The 15851-nt window shown below is 42.4% G+C and overlaps 2 protein-coding genes across 2 annotated transcripts; one reads left to right on the top strand and one right to left on the bottom strand.

The window, feature by feature from the left end:
* Positions 1–88: 88 nt before the first annotated feature.
* Positions 89–9699, top strand: dync2i1 (dynein 2 intermediate chain 1). Its single transcript, XM_088401896.1, has 25 exons — positions 89–223; positions 429–577; positions 933–1058; positions 1314–1451; positions 1773–2107; positions 2166–2224; positions 2296–2460; positions 2531–2590; positions 3666–3710; positions 3900–4077; positions 4141–4249; positions 4337–4466; positions 4528–4639; positions 4942–5027; positions 5253–5382; positions 5455–5630; positions 5714–5876; positions 6116–6223; positions 6306–6367; positions 6455–6506; positions 7373–7433; positions 7681–7780; positions 7848–7979; positions 8520–8743; positions 9367–9699. The coding sequence occupies exons 1-25, from the start codon at positions 209–211 to the stop codon at positions 9536–9538; spliced, it is 3087 nt and encodes a 1028-aa protein (XP_088258022.1). The 5' UTR covers positions 89–208; the 3' UTR covers positions 9539–9699.
* Positions 9700–10281: 582 nt separating this feature from the next.
* On the bottom strand, positions 10282–14572 carry LOC148407863 (leucine-rich repeat-containing protein 14). Its single transcript, XM_088402023.1, has 3 exons — positions 14148–14572; positions 13004–13771; positions 10282–12057 (listed from the first exon to the last, which is right to left on the bottom strand). The coding sequence occupies exons 1-3, from the start codon at positions 14423–14425 to the stop codon at positions 11490–11492; spliced, it is 1614 nt and encodes a 537-aa protein (XP_088258149.1). The 5' UTR covers positions 14426–14572; the 3' UTR covers positions 10282–11489.
* Between the last annotated feature and the right edge of the window lie 1279 nt (positions 14573–15851).

Raw genomic sequence — 15851 nt, 5'->3', positions numbered from 1 at the left:
AACAACGATCTGCCAATGCGCTCTGCTATCGATTAACAAGCCTGTTGCTAAGAGGAAAGTGACGCGATCTCCTTAGTTTCGCACGACTGCGCATGCGCAAGACACCCCCTTCCCCCCGAAAAAAGCTGATTTCTCGTCATGGTGCCGTCCTAGCAAACATGTAAGCTTTCCTGCCTATGGAGCTAATTTCCCGAACACCGACGGCAGCATGCACCATGGAAAGGTTGAAATTTTACATTTTACACTTCCATTTGGGTTTACTTGTCTCTTAACGGGCGACAAACTCATTTCCTGCGCCAGTAGGTCAAGGAAAATGTCGTTGTCGTGAGGTTCTTCTCCAAAATCTGTTGCTAGTTCCAAGCATATTCTGCGATCAAGTTGTCCTCCAACGTGTGTGTTTGCTAGTCATCCTGTTTGTGTTTTCTCAGAAAATAAGCATGGAAGACACCTGGTCTGCTGCCGAGTTGAAAAGACTACTTTCGAAGAAGAAGGAACCGGAGCGCAACAGAAAGCATCACCGCGGTGGGGAATCCGCCGAGAGACGTCACAGGGACTCCCGAGAGGACAGAGACCACAGGTAGCAAAATATTTTACTCAAACTTTACTTCACATAACTATAGTAAGTGGAAGTACAACCACTTGTGTTTTAAAAATGAAATAAAACAAAAAATTGGGTAAAAGTAGCACTGTGTTTTAGAAAATTAAATACAGACTGTGTACAAAAGTGAATACAGAAATGTGTTTGAGTGCAAAAGCAAAAATGTGCTTCTTTGTTTTTGTTTTTTTTTTACCAACAAAACCCACTGACTTTGTATTTTTTATCACCGGTGGAAGGTCGAAAATAAGCTCTTATTGATTTGATATGTTTTAATATGGTTGATAACATGACTTATGTATACTTATCTAACTGCTTTATTCCCCACCATTGACAGAGAGAGACGAGACTTGTATGCGGAGGAGAGCCGGGGTGATCGGGAAAGAAGGTCGGAACAAGACAGGGTAGAAGACACGAGCAGGCGTGTGCGCGATTCCAGAGAGGACAGAGACAAACGGGATAGGTCAGGTCGCTAAATATTGCACTCAAACCTTTAACTAAGAAGCAGAAAAAAGTTAAGCCACTTGTGTTGTAAAACACATTAACACTGGTACAAGTACTACTGTCTTTAAGAAAAGTAAATACAGACTCGATGGTGTGCTTGCAAAAGCAAAAACATTTGTTTGTTTCTTTCTTTTTTTTTAATAAAACGATATCCTCTGACTATTTATTATCATATCTATAATAATGTTTGTACCTTATTCCCTGCTACTGACAGAGACCGTCACGGAGAGAGACGGGACTCACATGCAGAAGAGAGACGGGGTGATCGGGACAGGAGGTCGGAGCGAGACAGGCTTGAAGACACAAGCAGGCATGCACGCGATTCCAGAGAGGACAGAGACAAACGGGATAGGTCAGGTCACTAAATATTTGACTCAATCCTTTAACGAAATACTAGAAAAAAGTTCAGCCACTTGTGTTATAAAACAAAATATAACTATAAACACTGGTAAAAGTACTACTGTCTTTAAGAAAAGTAAATACAGACTCAAAGGTGTGCTTGCAAAACTAAAAACATGTTTCGTTTTTTTTAACCAACAATATCCTCTGACTTTGTATTTTTTATCATATCGTCATTTTTGGAAGGTTAAAAATCAGCTTGTCTTGATGTGTTAAAAATAAGAAAAGAAGTTATGTATAATAATGTTACTACTTTATTCCCTACTACTGACAGAGACCGTCATGGAGAGAGACGGGACGATCGAGACAGGAGGTCGGAGCGAGACAGGCTTGAAGACACGACCAGGCGTGCGCGCGATTCCAGAGAGGACAGAGACAAACGGGATAAAGGGAATCTGAGGGAGGGACACGAGGAGGATGCGGACAGACTTAAGAGAAAGGAGGACAAGGAAAAACGGAGGGAGGAACGAGAGAAGGAGAGACGAAGAGAGGAACGAGATAAAGAAAGACGGCGGGAAGAATCAGACCGGAGGAGACATGAAGAGAGAAGGGACGACCAAGACAGACGAGAGAGGCACGAAGACAAGAAACATTCGAGGGAGGAAAGAGGTATACATCCCCAAATTATACCTTTTTTCTATCATCCCAACATTTCTCATCCCCATAGAGCAATACCGAAAAGAAAAAGAAGAGCGAGAAAGGAGACGCAAGGAGAAAGCATATCATGTAAGCGTTTCAGCATATTTTCAAGTCATATCACCCGCACCAGTCTGATAATTCACTCGCCGTCCAATCAGGGTGACAAACCGGGGCGAGAGCGAGAGGAAGGAGCCGAGGAAGAGAGAGCCGAGAGGGAAAGACAGAAAGCGAGACGACGCAGAGAGGACAGCGAAATACATCACGGCAACACCAAAGAATCCAAACCGAGTCACAATCACGAGACTAAGACGAAAAAACTTGTGGTTAGTGGTTCACTGATTTGTATGGTACTGAAAACCAAAATAAATGTTGTTGCTTGTCTTCTTGATCCAGGAGGATGTGACGCGTTCAGGGAATGTGGCAGCGAAAGACGGCGGGGACACGGAAGACCCAGTAAGATTTTTTTGAAAATTCACCATTGTATATATTTTTTTCCTGTTATTAATGTTAACCACCATCAAAGGTGGAGAGGCGATGTTGCTCAAACTCACGAGTAGGCGTGGCAGTAAAAGAGCCAGTAATTAATTCATACCCGTGTTTATTTCTCTGGAATGGTAATAACATCCTGGGTCAATTTGACCTAAGGTCATATGTAATATCCAAAAGTTTCAGAAACATTTCTTGTGTGTAATCCTACTAATAAATCTTGTGATTTTTTTTTCCCCCACCTCCAGAAACTGCCATAATATTCCTGGGTCAGGTTTTGCGTATTAATCAATTAATTACATTTCAAATAGTATTGTAACAAAAATACATTCAGAAAAATGTCTAGAAATGTGATTTTCAATCAATATCTTTATTATAAACCCTGCACATGGGTCAGTTTGACCCACAACATGGCATTAGGGTTAAACACCTAAAAGTATGTAATGAATTACCATGTACCACTAATTCCAATATTTATTCTTTGAGTTAAACATTGTGGTTTTAAAATATGCAAAAACAACAGTTCTTCTCAATTATCTTAAAAAAAAAACCTTAGAGAGCCACCCAAGGAAAGAAAAAGCAATCGCGCCGCTCCACTCAACTATCAATAAGATCTATAAAAATTATATACGTATCCTTAAAACTGTATTCTTGTTAACATTAACAATAGAAAAAAAGCAATACAAATCAACTTTCAGCAACTGGTAACTATTTTTACAGCGTTTCCACAGGTTACAGGTTAGTTTAAAACTGAAAAAACAAACAAACTAGTGCATCATAGTGACTGAAGTAAAGCATAAATGATGCCAATCCTTATTTTATTTCAAGAGCACTCCAGTTTTTTCTGGGGTGAACCCCCCCCCACTCTACTGGGGCACTCTACTGTAATATCAAAGGAGGACATTTAATGGCTCTTTTTAATGAACTGATCTTAAATGAACTGCTTCCTTTAAATAGACAAAAGGCCCGTGGGAAAATGACTCAGGATTTTTTTGTGTTGTTTGATTGCTCACAATGTTTTTGTGTGTGTGTGTTTTGTCAGGCACCCAAAGACGAGGTTTTGCATGGGTACGAGAATGACTTTGAGGTACGATGACGGCCTCCCTCATATCTTAGTGTTGCGTCTTTGATTTCATTCATTTTATACGTGTCATTTATTACGCTTGCATGCTCTAATTGGTTTACTTGACAAGAACGCGGTAAGGAATCTTTAGCATAATTGTACGATATGGATTTGTCGCATCCTTCACCCGGGTGTGATTTGTCATTTTGGCAGGATTACGAAGAGGATTTCGAGGAACTGGAAGAGGATGCTGAGGAAGAGGCCGAGAATGTGGAACTGGGCGAGGAGGTGAAAGCCATTCAGAAAGCCATGGGTGAAGAGAATGAGCGAGTCCGGGCGTCGTTTTCCACTCTCAGCAAAGAAGAAGAAGAAAAACCAGAGTCATCCAGAGGTACTTAGATGTTTTATTAATAAATCCATGCATATGAAATAATAATGCATCTTTCACTTTCAGTGAGTAGATCAGCCGAGCAGAGCAGTCGAAGCTCCCAGCGAGGAAAGTTTATTGACTTTGTGGCGGCAAAGCAGCGAGAAGTCAGCAAGAAAGTGGCCATGAAACAAAAGTAGGCGGGGAATTTCAACCCGAAAATCTGTCAAATATTTTCACTGATTTTCAGCTACTAATTTTATGTCCTCAATTTTGCAAACAGGAAGCGCAGTGCACAGTTGCTTCGCTTGATTGATCTGGATTTCTCCACCACATTTTCCCTTCTTGACCTACCTCCTGTTAGCGAATATGACATGTACATTCGGAACTTTGGAGCCGCAAACACAAAGCAGGTATGTTTGCCTGACATTTCGCACATTCCTTATTGCTGGTTCTGATGAATGTCTTTGCCAGGCTTACATCCAGTGTAACGAGGAAAACGCTGAGCGGGACGTCCAAACTGAGGAAGTGGATTTGAGCGACAAGTGGACGCAGCATCCTGCAGAGCACAGCGGCGCCTGTGGCGGTCGGAATTTAAACAATATCTTTGACTGAAATGTAGAATATGTAAACATTAATAATAGAAACACAGCAAGTTTAACTTTTAAGCTTGTGATTATTTTACATACCACTAGAGAGAGCCAGTGTGCCATTAGTGGCGCTTGTACCATACCGACAATCGCGGTGTTCCTTTAGTACTACTCGTGTATGTTTTTAGGACAGGAAGGCAGGAAATTCAAACATATATTACATGCGAGCTGTCATGCCATTATAACACAACTAATATGCAACATCATAATGTAATCATCTTGCCTTCTTGTGCCACAGATCCGAACGGATCACACGAAACTCACACGAGTGCGATTAACTTCGATTCAAGGCGTCTGGCCACCTTCCTGCGTTCCGCCTCCCAGGTGAAGTATCTTTATTTACTTGAAAAATATTTTGTTTCTGGTCTAGCAAAAATATATGAACTCATTTCTAGGGATGAACAATCTTTAAAACGAATCTACCATTGGATAACAATATTGTGATTGTGATTTAATGTATCATTATTATCATATTATTCGAATTTTTACGTCTTTATAAGGCGAGACATTTAATCCCTGGTACTTATTTTATCCCTCAACTGTTTCCAGGTGATGGCGGTGCTGCTGGAGGAGGATCACGCCGAAAGGAGTTCCATCCACGGCCGGAAAACACAAACGAACGCGGTGTCATTCAGTGACGGAAGTCTGCAGCTTAACACCGACCTGCCTTTTCTCTGCGGTGGGCAGGTGCCATCACATCGTCTTGATTTGACTGTATATATTCAACTAAACTCATTTTGGTTTTGTCCAGGTCGCAATATCAGCCAGCTGATTTTCTCTCAGGCGCGGAGGCACACGCTGTTGTCTGTCCACATGCCCTTATCTTCACCCCGTGATGTCATGCAGCATCACGACTGCACCATCATCTGCGTCTGGAACATGTGGGAGCCTTCCAGACCGCAGAAGCTCCTCATCTGTGAATCAGAGGTTCCTTTTGTGGATTATTTGGAGTCATTGTATTTGTTACCATGTGCTCAGGCATTTTTCAAATGGTGCTGATCCTCTCTCAGGTGCAGTGCTGCTGTTTCAGCCCGGGAAAGGCCACACTGGTTTTTGCCGGCACGTCTGTCGGCTCCGTGGCGTTGTGGGACCTTCGAGAGCCCGACAGCAACCATCAGCGCCTGAGGGTGGGCAACCATGAGTGGATCTTCAGACGGCCTACATTCTCTACCGGTTTGTCATGTTTGTTAAGACTGTTTCTCGGCCTACATTCTCCACCGGTTTGTCATGTTTGTTAAGACTGTATCTCAAGCTAAATTTACCCCCAGATTCCCATTATGGGCAGTGCAGACAATTTGGGGCAGTCATACTGTCTGAGTTATCAATTACAGAGAGGCTAGAGATAAAAACACAAAACTCAGTCAACGTGTCTTCTTCTCATGTGTTTTGTTCGTGCATATGTCTGTTTATAGATGCTGTGCCTTCAGCCCATTTCTCACCAGTGACGTCCGTGGAGGTTGTTCCCACCAATGCTGCTGGGATGCCAGGGTCAGAGGTGACCTTTTTAGCATCCGAGGAAGGTGAGGCAGCTCGTCCGCCAGGGTAAAGAGGGATGTTCTGTGTGCTTCAAAACGTTCTTATGACAATTACCCCAACATCCAGAGTTGTTGGGATTGTCCTTCCAGTTGGCCTCACTGGATGAGAGCGGGCTTTTGAATCTTTGGGTAGGTCTCCATTTGTTTTTTGTTGTTGTTTTTTTTGTTGTTTTTTTGAGGCAAAACCGTAAATGTGCTTCCGTGTGTGACCTGTAGGTGGTAGTGCAACTCCCGAAAGCCAACGAGGCAGGCTCCCAGACAGATTTAGGCAAGTTCTTTTTTTTTCCTCTATAATGAACATCCTGGATTATTTTAAATTACTCAATAAAGGGAAAATTTTAGATTTCAAATTACATTACATTATAGATTTGACCTTTTTTGTTTCGTTATCCACTTACTATTCTGCTGACATATATTAGCAAGTTTTGTCCACACAGTCTAAACAACATACACACACAATGCATCGTGGTCTTTGCAGTTAAAGCACATAATCCATGTAGTTGAGTTGTTCTTGAATACAAACTTAATGTAAAAGTGCATGTTCGATCACATACAAACATAAACATCTGTCTACACGTATGAGGAATACCTTTTTATTTTCACACACACATAATGTGAACTTCTGTCTGTCCATTTGCAAAAAACAATACTGCAAATAGCTGTCCATTCAAATACGCACATAACATCATTTTTTTAGACATCAACACATTGCAACATGAGACAAATAATATTACATTTACCCCAGCAACCAAATATGTATTTTTTTCCCTCAGTCATGCAATCACTAAAGGTAAAAATTATAGACATTCAAATGTTCTGCAGTTAATTGAGATCTTCATTGTAAGTATGAAAGCACCAACAAAAATGCTGTTTTCTTATTAACTGCACTGATTTATATTTTTTAAATTTATTGGCAGATTAACCGGTAATCGGAATTTTGATACTGCATGGCCATTGGCCTCATAAATATATATCAGTCAGGCCCTAATGTGACTTGTGTTTACTCATTCACATCCACAAATCACGTAAATGTCAACGTGTAAGAGAAACCAATGTACAGGAGTCTGAAGCTCTGGACCTCACAGCTGTTTCTGCTCGTATTTCTCACACGTGCGTGCACATGTGGTTTTACAGGTCTGAGGCCGGGTGGCAAAGTGAAGCTGCTCCACAGCTCCGCCTGCGTGACGGCCCAGGGGTGAGATATGATAAGCAACGTGCGATGTCTGTTTATCCGCGCCAGGCGAACCCTCTCAAAATAGGCCATAAAGCGACACTCAGCTGCCGCAATGGACTGAGGGGGGGGGGGTCACACGATCGTTTGTTATGTTGTTGATGTTGTCGCCTAAACATTTGATGGAAACCTATCAGGCGGATGAGTGTCGAGTGTTCCGAGTTGTTTTTGGATGGGAATCTTATAACCCTTGACCTTGTCTACCTCTCAGGGTGTCGTCGTCTCATGTGGACAAAACAGGACCCCCGCTGTCACTTCATTTAAAATTTCTCCCCACCGACCCCAGTCATTTCTTCATCGGTACAAATTTGGTAAGCATGAGCCAAAATATTGAAAGAAAAGTCAAACAGGCTTTAAAATGAGACTTTTCATCTCAAGGGTTTGGTCAGACACGGCACCACTCAGGGTTTGAAGGCCATGCCCAAGTGCTACACCTCGCAGGAGTTGGCCACCAGGCTTGCTGATGTCAGCGTCATCCACTTTTCTCCTTTCAGGCCACACCTGTTTTTGGTGAGCAGCAATTTTGTAGGAAAAGACGCTATTTAAAATTCATACATGCATATATTTTCTGTTGACATCCTTGGGTGACAACACTCCTCTTTAGATGCATTGTCTATGTGAAATATGAAATGTAATTGAGATAAAATACAGATTTTTTTTTCAAACATTTTGATACACTTTTTTTTTAGTTTTAGACTAACCTTTAACCTGTATAAACACTGTAAAAAAAGTAGTTAACAGTTATTGATTTATGTTGCTTTTTTTTCTTTTGTTCATGTTAGAAATTATACTGTTTTAGGTACATTTATACAATTTTATAGGTAATAGTCTTATGTATAGTCGACAGATGCGAATGGTTTTCTCTCTCCTGGGGGGGCTTTGCAAAATATAACTGAGAAGCACTGGTCTAGTGTTAAGTGCAAACACATATCTGTCCACTTAGAAATAATTTAATGTGACAGGAGAGCAACATCAATCACAGTTATAAATCCAGTCATGACTGCGCTGTAACAACGCGAGGATTTTAACGTTAATGCGGCGGCCTGCCAGGTGGGCTGCAGCGATGGCAGCGTGCGGTTGCACGAGGTCAGCCGTGACAAACCGGTGGACGAGTGGACAGACAGCACGGCCGGCAAGCCTGTGATCTCGCTGCAGTGGAGTCAAACCAGGCCGGCGGTCTTCTGCGCGTTGGACGCCGCATCCCGCCTTCACATTTGGGACCTGCTGAAGAGCGAAGCCTCGCCTGTGGCCACGGAGCACCTGGATGCAGACAGGTGATTTTGAGTGTCATAAAGAATCATTGCCATGCATCTAGCATGTACACAATCATGAAGACATTTTATATAAACACATTTCTTGAAATCACATTTCTTTGTTAAAAGAAAAAACATGTGAAGTGTGCTTCACAAACTTGAATGTATTTGAAGTATGTCAAAAGGTTACAACCTCCATAAAAATATGTATTTCTCCTCCCACCTGCGGTCCCTTCTGAAGGTTTCTGATTTTCCCCAAATTGGGGTTTTTGAGTTTTTCCTTCCCCTACTGAGAGCTTTGGCAGCTTTGTACTTCAGTACCAAAAATAATCAATTTAGTACTTTAGTAGTAAGGTACTTTAGTACTGAAGTAATTGATTACTTTAGAACTGTATCACCTAAAGTCACAGATTACTCTAGTCCTAATTTAGACTATTTTTAGACTGTCTGGCCCCAAACATTGGAGAAAAAGAATACTTGAAGTACAGAATTACACGTCTACTCTTAAGAAACATAAAAATATGTCTTCGGGATTGAATGAGTTAATGTACAGTATATTGTTTCTCTGTAATGTCATCTGAAGTGACAGGGTTTGGAACATAGCCGAACAGGAGCTTGCGAAACTTACTGTTTTATTTTCTCAGGCTAACGGCCGTGGCGACGTTCGGAGATCCGGGACAACAGAACACATACTCAGGAATAGCTACAGCACACCAGTCAGGTAAAATAGAAATGCATTATTTCACAAAGGAGTTCACCATCCACAATTGTGAAGAAGAAAAATTATTAGAAAGAAAGATTCTAGAATCATTTTGAAAAACTTGAAGAACCTCGATTTTCAAGTTGTGCATATTACCCTTATAGGTTGTGTATATTTTGCCACTTACTGCATGTATTTTTTTGTATAGTGTATAGTTCCATATGTAAATATAAATTTACTCTGTGTAACAATACGACCAAATCATGAGTTTTTTGCTTTCTGCAGTTTTCTCTTCATTCACACACTCACGCTCGCAACAATAATATTAAAAGTAAGGTCAATTGGAAGTGTATGTACAGTAATATTTACTGGCGTCACCGAACATGTTGGGAAAGGAGCAAAAGGTGAGAACAGGTGTCATTATCCTTACTGTGGCCTATACAGTACCTCGTGTAAATAGAGGAGTGCATAGCAATCCTGCAAAGGTGACGCGCACCTGCCTTCTCTGTGGCGGACATGCGGTACATATCGCAGGTCCCTTGACATGTCAAATAACAGTGTTACGTAATACGCTATACTGTACTTCATTCACGACTCGAGTGCTCCTATATATGTGAAATACCATGCACACAACACCAGGCTCAAATTGACACCTCTGAAGACTGGAACATGTTCCAGTCTTCCCGCTCGCCGCACTTTTATGTTGGTTCTCAAATAGGGACGTGATAGCTAATGGACACAGTTTCTTAAAAACAAGACAAAAAAGACAGTATTGAAGAACATTAGTTTGCAATTAGAGTTCGAGGACAGTACTTCCCGGCCTCCGCTCGGTTATAACAAATGACAAAAGACTGAAGTGTTACTATTAGTAAGTCTTTAATGCAAATTAGGGCTGTCAATATCAACTATTGCATTGAAAAATACAATGGCTTTGCAGGATCAACTTTCCACTGATAGATGGTGATAAAAGACAGTTGTGGACGAGAAATGTCTGTGGATACTGTACAAGGGTACTGAAAGTCTCGGGACACAATTTTGTCAACTCTAGCTAATGCAATCCCTAAATAGTGGGGCCAGCACGCTTCACCCCTGGGGAACAGGCTTTGCTTTTGCTGTGTGAAGTGTAATTGCACATACGCGGCACCAGGTGGTGCAGTGGTACTAATTGTCAAAGTCTGTGAGGGCGTTATGAACTTTTTAAGTTCCTTTTATTTTCCAGCATTAAACATCCATCCATCTATTTTCTTAGCCGATTATCTTCACTCGTGTCAAAGGCATGCTGGAGCCTATCCCAGCTGTCTCCGGGCAGTAGGTGGGGTACACTGTGAACTGAATGCCAGCCAATCACGGGGCACACATAGACGAACAATCATTCACACTTCCAAACACACTGAAGGGCAATTTGGAGTGTCCAAACTACCTACCATGCATGTTTTTGGGAATGTTTCTAGTCTAAATAAGGATTAACATTTTCATTTCAGGCAGTTTTATGCACTCTAATTTTCAATCTGTTCAGAATCACCTGTATAAGCCCTGCAACAAGTCAACATTTGTTGAATGTTGATGTATATTACATTTTTATTTTGTTAATGTTAAACAGGATACATTTTTCTGTGATTTTTTTATGATGATCTTAGTTATAGTGACCGTGGCGGGGGATTCTCTTTCAAGGGGGGCCTTTGCAAAAAATAATTGAAAAGCACCATGCGAATGTATTGTGCAATCATGTAAATATTTTTTCCTGAATATTTACACTGTGAAAGTGACAAATGTTACTTTACAAATAATGTGCACTGTATGCAAAAAAAAATCACAAATATATTCACAATGCCAAATGTAAGCAGGGGTTTCAATATTTACATATTTTTCAAATGTAACAACCAAAAAAAAAAAAAAAAAAATCATCAGACTAGCCGTTTAGTGCATGGAACAAAAAATGAGTTGGAAAGGCACATTTGAAGTTAAAGAAATTAAAGTATGAAAAAGAATACATTGAATGACAAAGGTTACATTATGTTCATATTGAATATAAAAGTGTATGAAAAGAGTGTAGTGCATTAATGCCAATCACTCTGCCAAGTCTTTATCATAATTGAGCAGGTCGCAAGTGAGCACAATGTCCGAGCGTCCGCATTCCTTCAGCACTTTGCTGAGGAGGTTGCTGGTGGCGTTGATGTCTATGGACTCATCCAGAGGCCAGTCCAGTAGCTGAGCGCTGGACGGAGACTCGGGGAGTCCCGGCTGATAGTCCTCCAGCGGGTTGGGGTACAGCAGCTGGCGCATGGAGGGCACCCTGGCCGCCGTCCTCACCGCTTTCACCAGGCCGGCCGTGGACAGCGGGTTGAGGGCGAAGGCCAGGCTCCGCAGGGACGAGCAGCAGCCCAGGGAAGGCAACAGCGGGCCCAGCAGGTCGTCGTTGAGCCCGCAGCCGCTCAGCGCCAGGTGGCGCAGGCTGCCCGACGCTTGCGACAGGAGGCGGCGCACGGAGGGCAGCGAGTTGGCGTCCAGTCTGTTCTCGCTCAGGTCCAGCTGCTGCAGGGAGGAGGCGTGTTGGCTGCACGACAGGTAGGACAAATCGGCCGCGCTCAGACTCAGGTAAGGCAACTCCAGCACCTCCAGGGGTTGAGACAGGGAACTGCGACAGGAAAGGACAATGATGAATATTACAGCACTGCGGTTATTTAGCTCCACTCGAATGGATGCTATGCCTCACAAACAGAAAGTAAGACATTTAGGAGTACAGTATGTTGTTATTGTGGCCTCTTAATATGATAAAACATTTAGTGACTACATTCATTTTTCTTTAAAACACTTTTTCACATCCTGTCACTTGTGTTGATTTTTGGTCATGACCAATCAAAGCTCACCTGTTGGTCATGTGACATTCACAAGCTGAACTGTAATTGGCTGTTACCTGAGCCTTTGCATGGGATGTTATTTTCAGTCAACAAGTGGCAAAATGTGTCTTTCAAAGCAATAATTGTAGATGCAGAATAATTTTGTCATTCAACGCCAGCTATTTTCAGACACTCCTTAACCCTAATATTTAGAAGAAAAAAAAAACAAGTACGTGGAATTGAATGACGACAGCAAAGACATATAACTACATAAGATTTGACCGGTTAATTACAGAACTTTTTTCTGCTGAATATGGCTATATAAGCTGACTATCGCTTTAAATTAAAAAAAAAAAAACTGCACAAAGCGTCGAGCACATATGGCATGCAAACAAACGCAGGTTTTGAAAGACAGACTTTCGGATGACACCCCCATTTGTATGATCACCCGATTGTCACTATTGGCGTTTTGTTAGGATGCAGTCTCCTCCCACTAAGAGGCACGCAACAAAACACATTACCGCTTTACGTCAAATAATTACCTCCACTTTAATCCTGACAAACAAAAAATAGAACATTTAAGAGTATGTGATGACTATTGTTTCTCGTTATTGAACTTCCAAAAACAAAAAATTAAACTATTGTATAATTGTTTTTTTCCCATTTGCTCTAGTAGATACCATGCCTCAAAAGCAAAAGCCAGGGCATTAATTGAACATATCGTGATCGTTTTTAATACCACACCTGAGCAACACACGAAGTTGCCCTGGCAAACGCAGCGCCGTGAGACTAAGACGTCGAAGTGCCCGTAGCTGCGCCAAACCCTGGGAGAGATCTCTGAGCACCTCCTCCTGCCCCAGCTGGTCCCGACGAAGGTCCAAGTTGCAGTAGTGCAGGCAAAGGGAGCTCAAATCCGGGAAGTCGGCGAGCTGAGGCAGCAGCTGAGCCAGGCCGGCCACGCCCAAATTGCTGTAGCGTACATCCACGCCAAGCAGGCCGCGAGGCGGCAGGAAGTCCAGCAGAGTCCCAATGCTGGACACGGAGACTTCCTCTACATGTAAATACCGGCACTGCAGCTGCAGTGGTCCCGCCGCGCTCAGGGCCGCACACACACGCTCCCAGGAGCGGGCGTTGACGAAAATATCCGCCCTCACCTGCAATGGCATACGGCTTTCCTTCCTGTCTGCTTCCATCCCTGAGTTCTCATGCCTTCTTTCAATCTCCATTCTCCTCCTCACCCCTTTTGTCGAATCCACTTCCCTGCAGACCTCCGCTGACCCCTCCATGCGGTCACTACTGTCACAAGTTGCTTCTTTGACTCTCTTGCGCTGTCCCCTTTCTCGTTTGACGTCCCTGTCTCGCTCCAGAGCGCAGACCCTCTTCCTTTCCCCGGCTCGGGCCTGGACCACCATGGTGCACAATGCTATGGTTAGGGACCAGCCCCCCATAGAGTCCACCGTAGGACCCTCGTCCCCTTGCAACCCGCAGAGGTCCAGGACTCGCAGCGCACATCTAGTTGCAAGAAAAATATCACAAAAAACATCAATTATTAGATACGTATCACAAATGACAAAAACAAACCTATTTGGGAAAATACATTTTTGTAATTAAATATCTAACTTGCATTCGGTTTTTAAAGATACATTTAATTTTTAAAGGATCGTTCGTATTCGATCATTCGTTTTTGTTTGCTGCAGTCAGCTACACCGCAAGTGGAAAAAAATGCCAAATAAAGTGAACATAGCCCAAAATTAAATACATTTCCCCCCTCATATATTTGATTAATCGCTTCTGAACTTTTTAAACGTTTTCTTTTAAAAAAGATTTAGAACCCTACCTTTTCCCTTGTTAACGTATTTATAGTGAATGTGCATCATCGATAACCAACCTTTGATCGGAGAGTCCCCTAACGACGGCTAGCAATAGAGCCTGCACGCAAAGGCGACTCGGGGGCCGCTGTCCTCGCTTCCTGCGCCCGCCGACGCGCAGCCGTCGCTCGGGCCACTTCTGAACCAGCTCCCCGACGGCCAGCGGTCTGCATCCGGCGAACGAGGCCTCCAGTAGCGGGCCGTAAAGCTCGCGGGGCACCCAGCGCAACCAGTGGGGCGACGAGCTGTGGTCGCTCACCACCTCCCTCGCGCACAGACTCAACAATGACAGCGCCATCAGAGGTAAGACATTAGACGTCGACAATAAATGTTTTTAAAATGGAAGATTGTTAACAGCGCGTTAACATTTACGACCGGGAAGCTAATCTTTGCTCCTTCATATTAGCGACCGAGTGAGGAAGCCGCAGCATCTGTTTACACTTTTACGCTGTCGCATTCTTGTGACGCAAATCGCATGGAAATGACGTAACTACAATACCGAGCAGCGGACGGTTTGTTTATTGTCTTTTGGATGCATCTTATTGTTAATTATTTATTATTTTATGATACTGTAATTACATTTACCAATATTGTTTTATTTGGGGAAAAAATATTTTTAACACTGAGTGTACATTCTTGTCTACATAGCCGCCCCCTCATGACACCTGGTCCCCCCACTTTGTCAAGTTGGTTGTACATCAAGCACAATTTAATGATGACCAGCCGCTGTCATTGACGCCCAAATTAGCCCACGGCACATTCGACACGACATCAGCAAGGCTATTCTTCGACCGGGAGCCACTTCAGAGACGTGTTTATTTGCTTCCATAAGGCCAGAGGCGAAAGGTTTGAAAGGGGTGCACCGTGCACGCGCCCTGCTACAGGTCGCACAACATGGCAGGTATGCGAGAACTAAGTGGAAAGTGTTGATGCAATTACTCGACGACATCTAAGTATGGAATTGTACTGAATGTTGTAAACATGGATGGTCAAATGCACCCGAAAAGTAGAAATATTATAGTATTATTTAAACTTTCTGGGTGATATCCTAAAAGTAGAATCGAATGGTTGTGTTATGACACCTCAAAAGCAGTGCCTTTTTTTTTTGGGGGGGGGGGGGGGGGGGGGGGCGGGGGGGTACTGTGTTAAGTGGAATGGTGGTGGTCGGGGTTTCTCATAAGGGGAAAAAAATAACGACTTCAAATTGACCAGTAGATGGCAGCAAAGTCTCAATCTTTATGCGTTTGTCATGGCTGCTCTGATCAGTTTGTTTTCCAACTTAAAAAAAACATGTCAGTGTTTTTACTAGATAAATAATACAGCTTTATAGTCAGAATTTTGTATGCTTGTTCTTGGAAAAAGGGAGACTGTGTGGAAGTGAATTGCACTTTTTCATGGCTCGATTAATGTCTTAGTTATTATTTCTAAGAATATTTTTTCCAAATTTTTTTCGTTCAATTATAGTTATTTGTTTTTCAGATGTTTTTTTCTGAATAAAATGTATTAAAAAAACAAAAATAAATACTAAGACTATAGAGGACTAAAATATTAGTTTAATCACTTAATATTACAATTTGAAAAAAAAACTGCAACTTTAATCTGATAATACCAGTACACCTTTTACTTCGTGGAAGACTTAAAATTTTGCATCCTTCCGGTATTTTCATCAGCTCAAGTGAAATCTGTCCTATGTCATTTCTTTGAGCGGTGCCAGTAGCTGCATT

Source organism: Hippichthys cyanospilos, chromosome 19 (assembly GCF_059441005.1).
Source record: "Hippichthys cyanospilos isolate Australia breed blue-spotted pipefish chromosome 19, RoL_Hcya_1.0, whole genome shotgun sequence".
Classification (NCBI taxonomy): Eukaryota; Metazoa; Chordata; class Actinopteri; order Syngnathiformes; family Syngnathidae; genus Hippichthys; species Hippichthys cyanospilos.
The sequence above is the reverse complement of the archived record's forward strand: the minus strand, read 5'-3'. Positions and strand labels throughout refer to the sequence as shown.

Bases quoted from the DNA above. Each gene is read 5' to 3' on its own strand.
- dync2i1 (XM_088401896.1), top strand. The intron at 5,028-5,252 runs GTGAAGTATCTT...AACTGTTTCCAG, and splicing joins TCCTGCGTTCCGCCTCCCAG to GTGATGGCGGTGCTGCTGGA. The intron at 5,877-6,115 runs GTTTGTCATGTT...GTCTGTTTATAG, and splicing joins ACGGCCTACATTCTCTACCG to ATGCTGTGCCTTCAGCCCAT.
- LOC148407863 (XM_088402023.1), bottom strand. From the start codon at position 14,425: ATGGCGCTGTCATTGTTGAGTCTGTGCGCGAGGGAGGTGGTGAGCGAC. The intron at 13,772-14,147 runs GTTGGTTATCGA...TCTTGCAACTAG, and splicing joins AGGGGACTCTCCGATCAAAG to ATGTGCGCTGCGAGTCCTGG. The intron at 12,058-13,003 runs GTGTGGTATTAA...TTCCTGTCGCAG, and splicing joins CAACTTCGTGTGTTGCTCAG to TTCCCTGTCTCAACCCCTGG.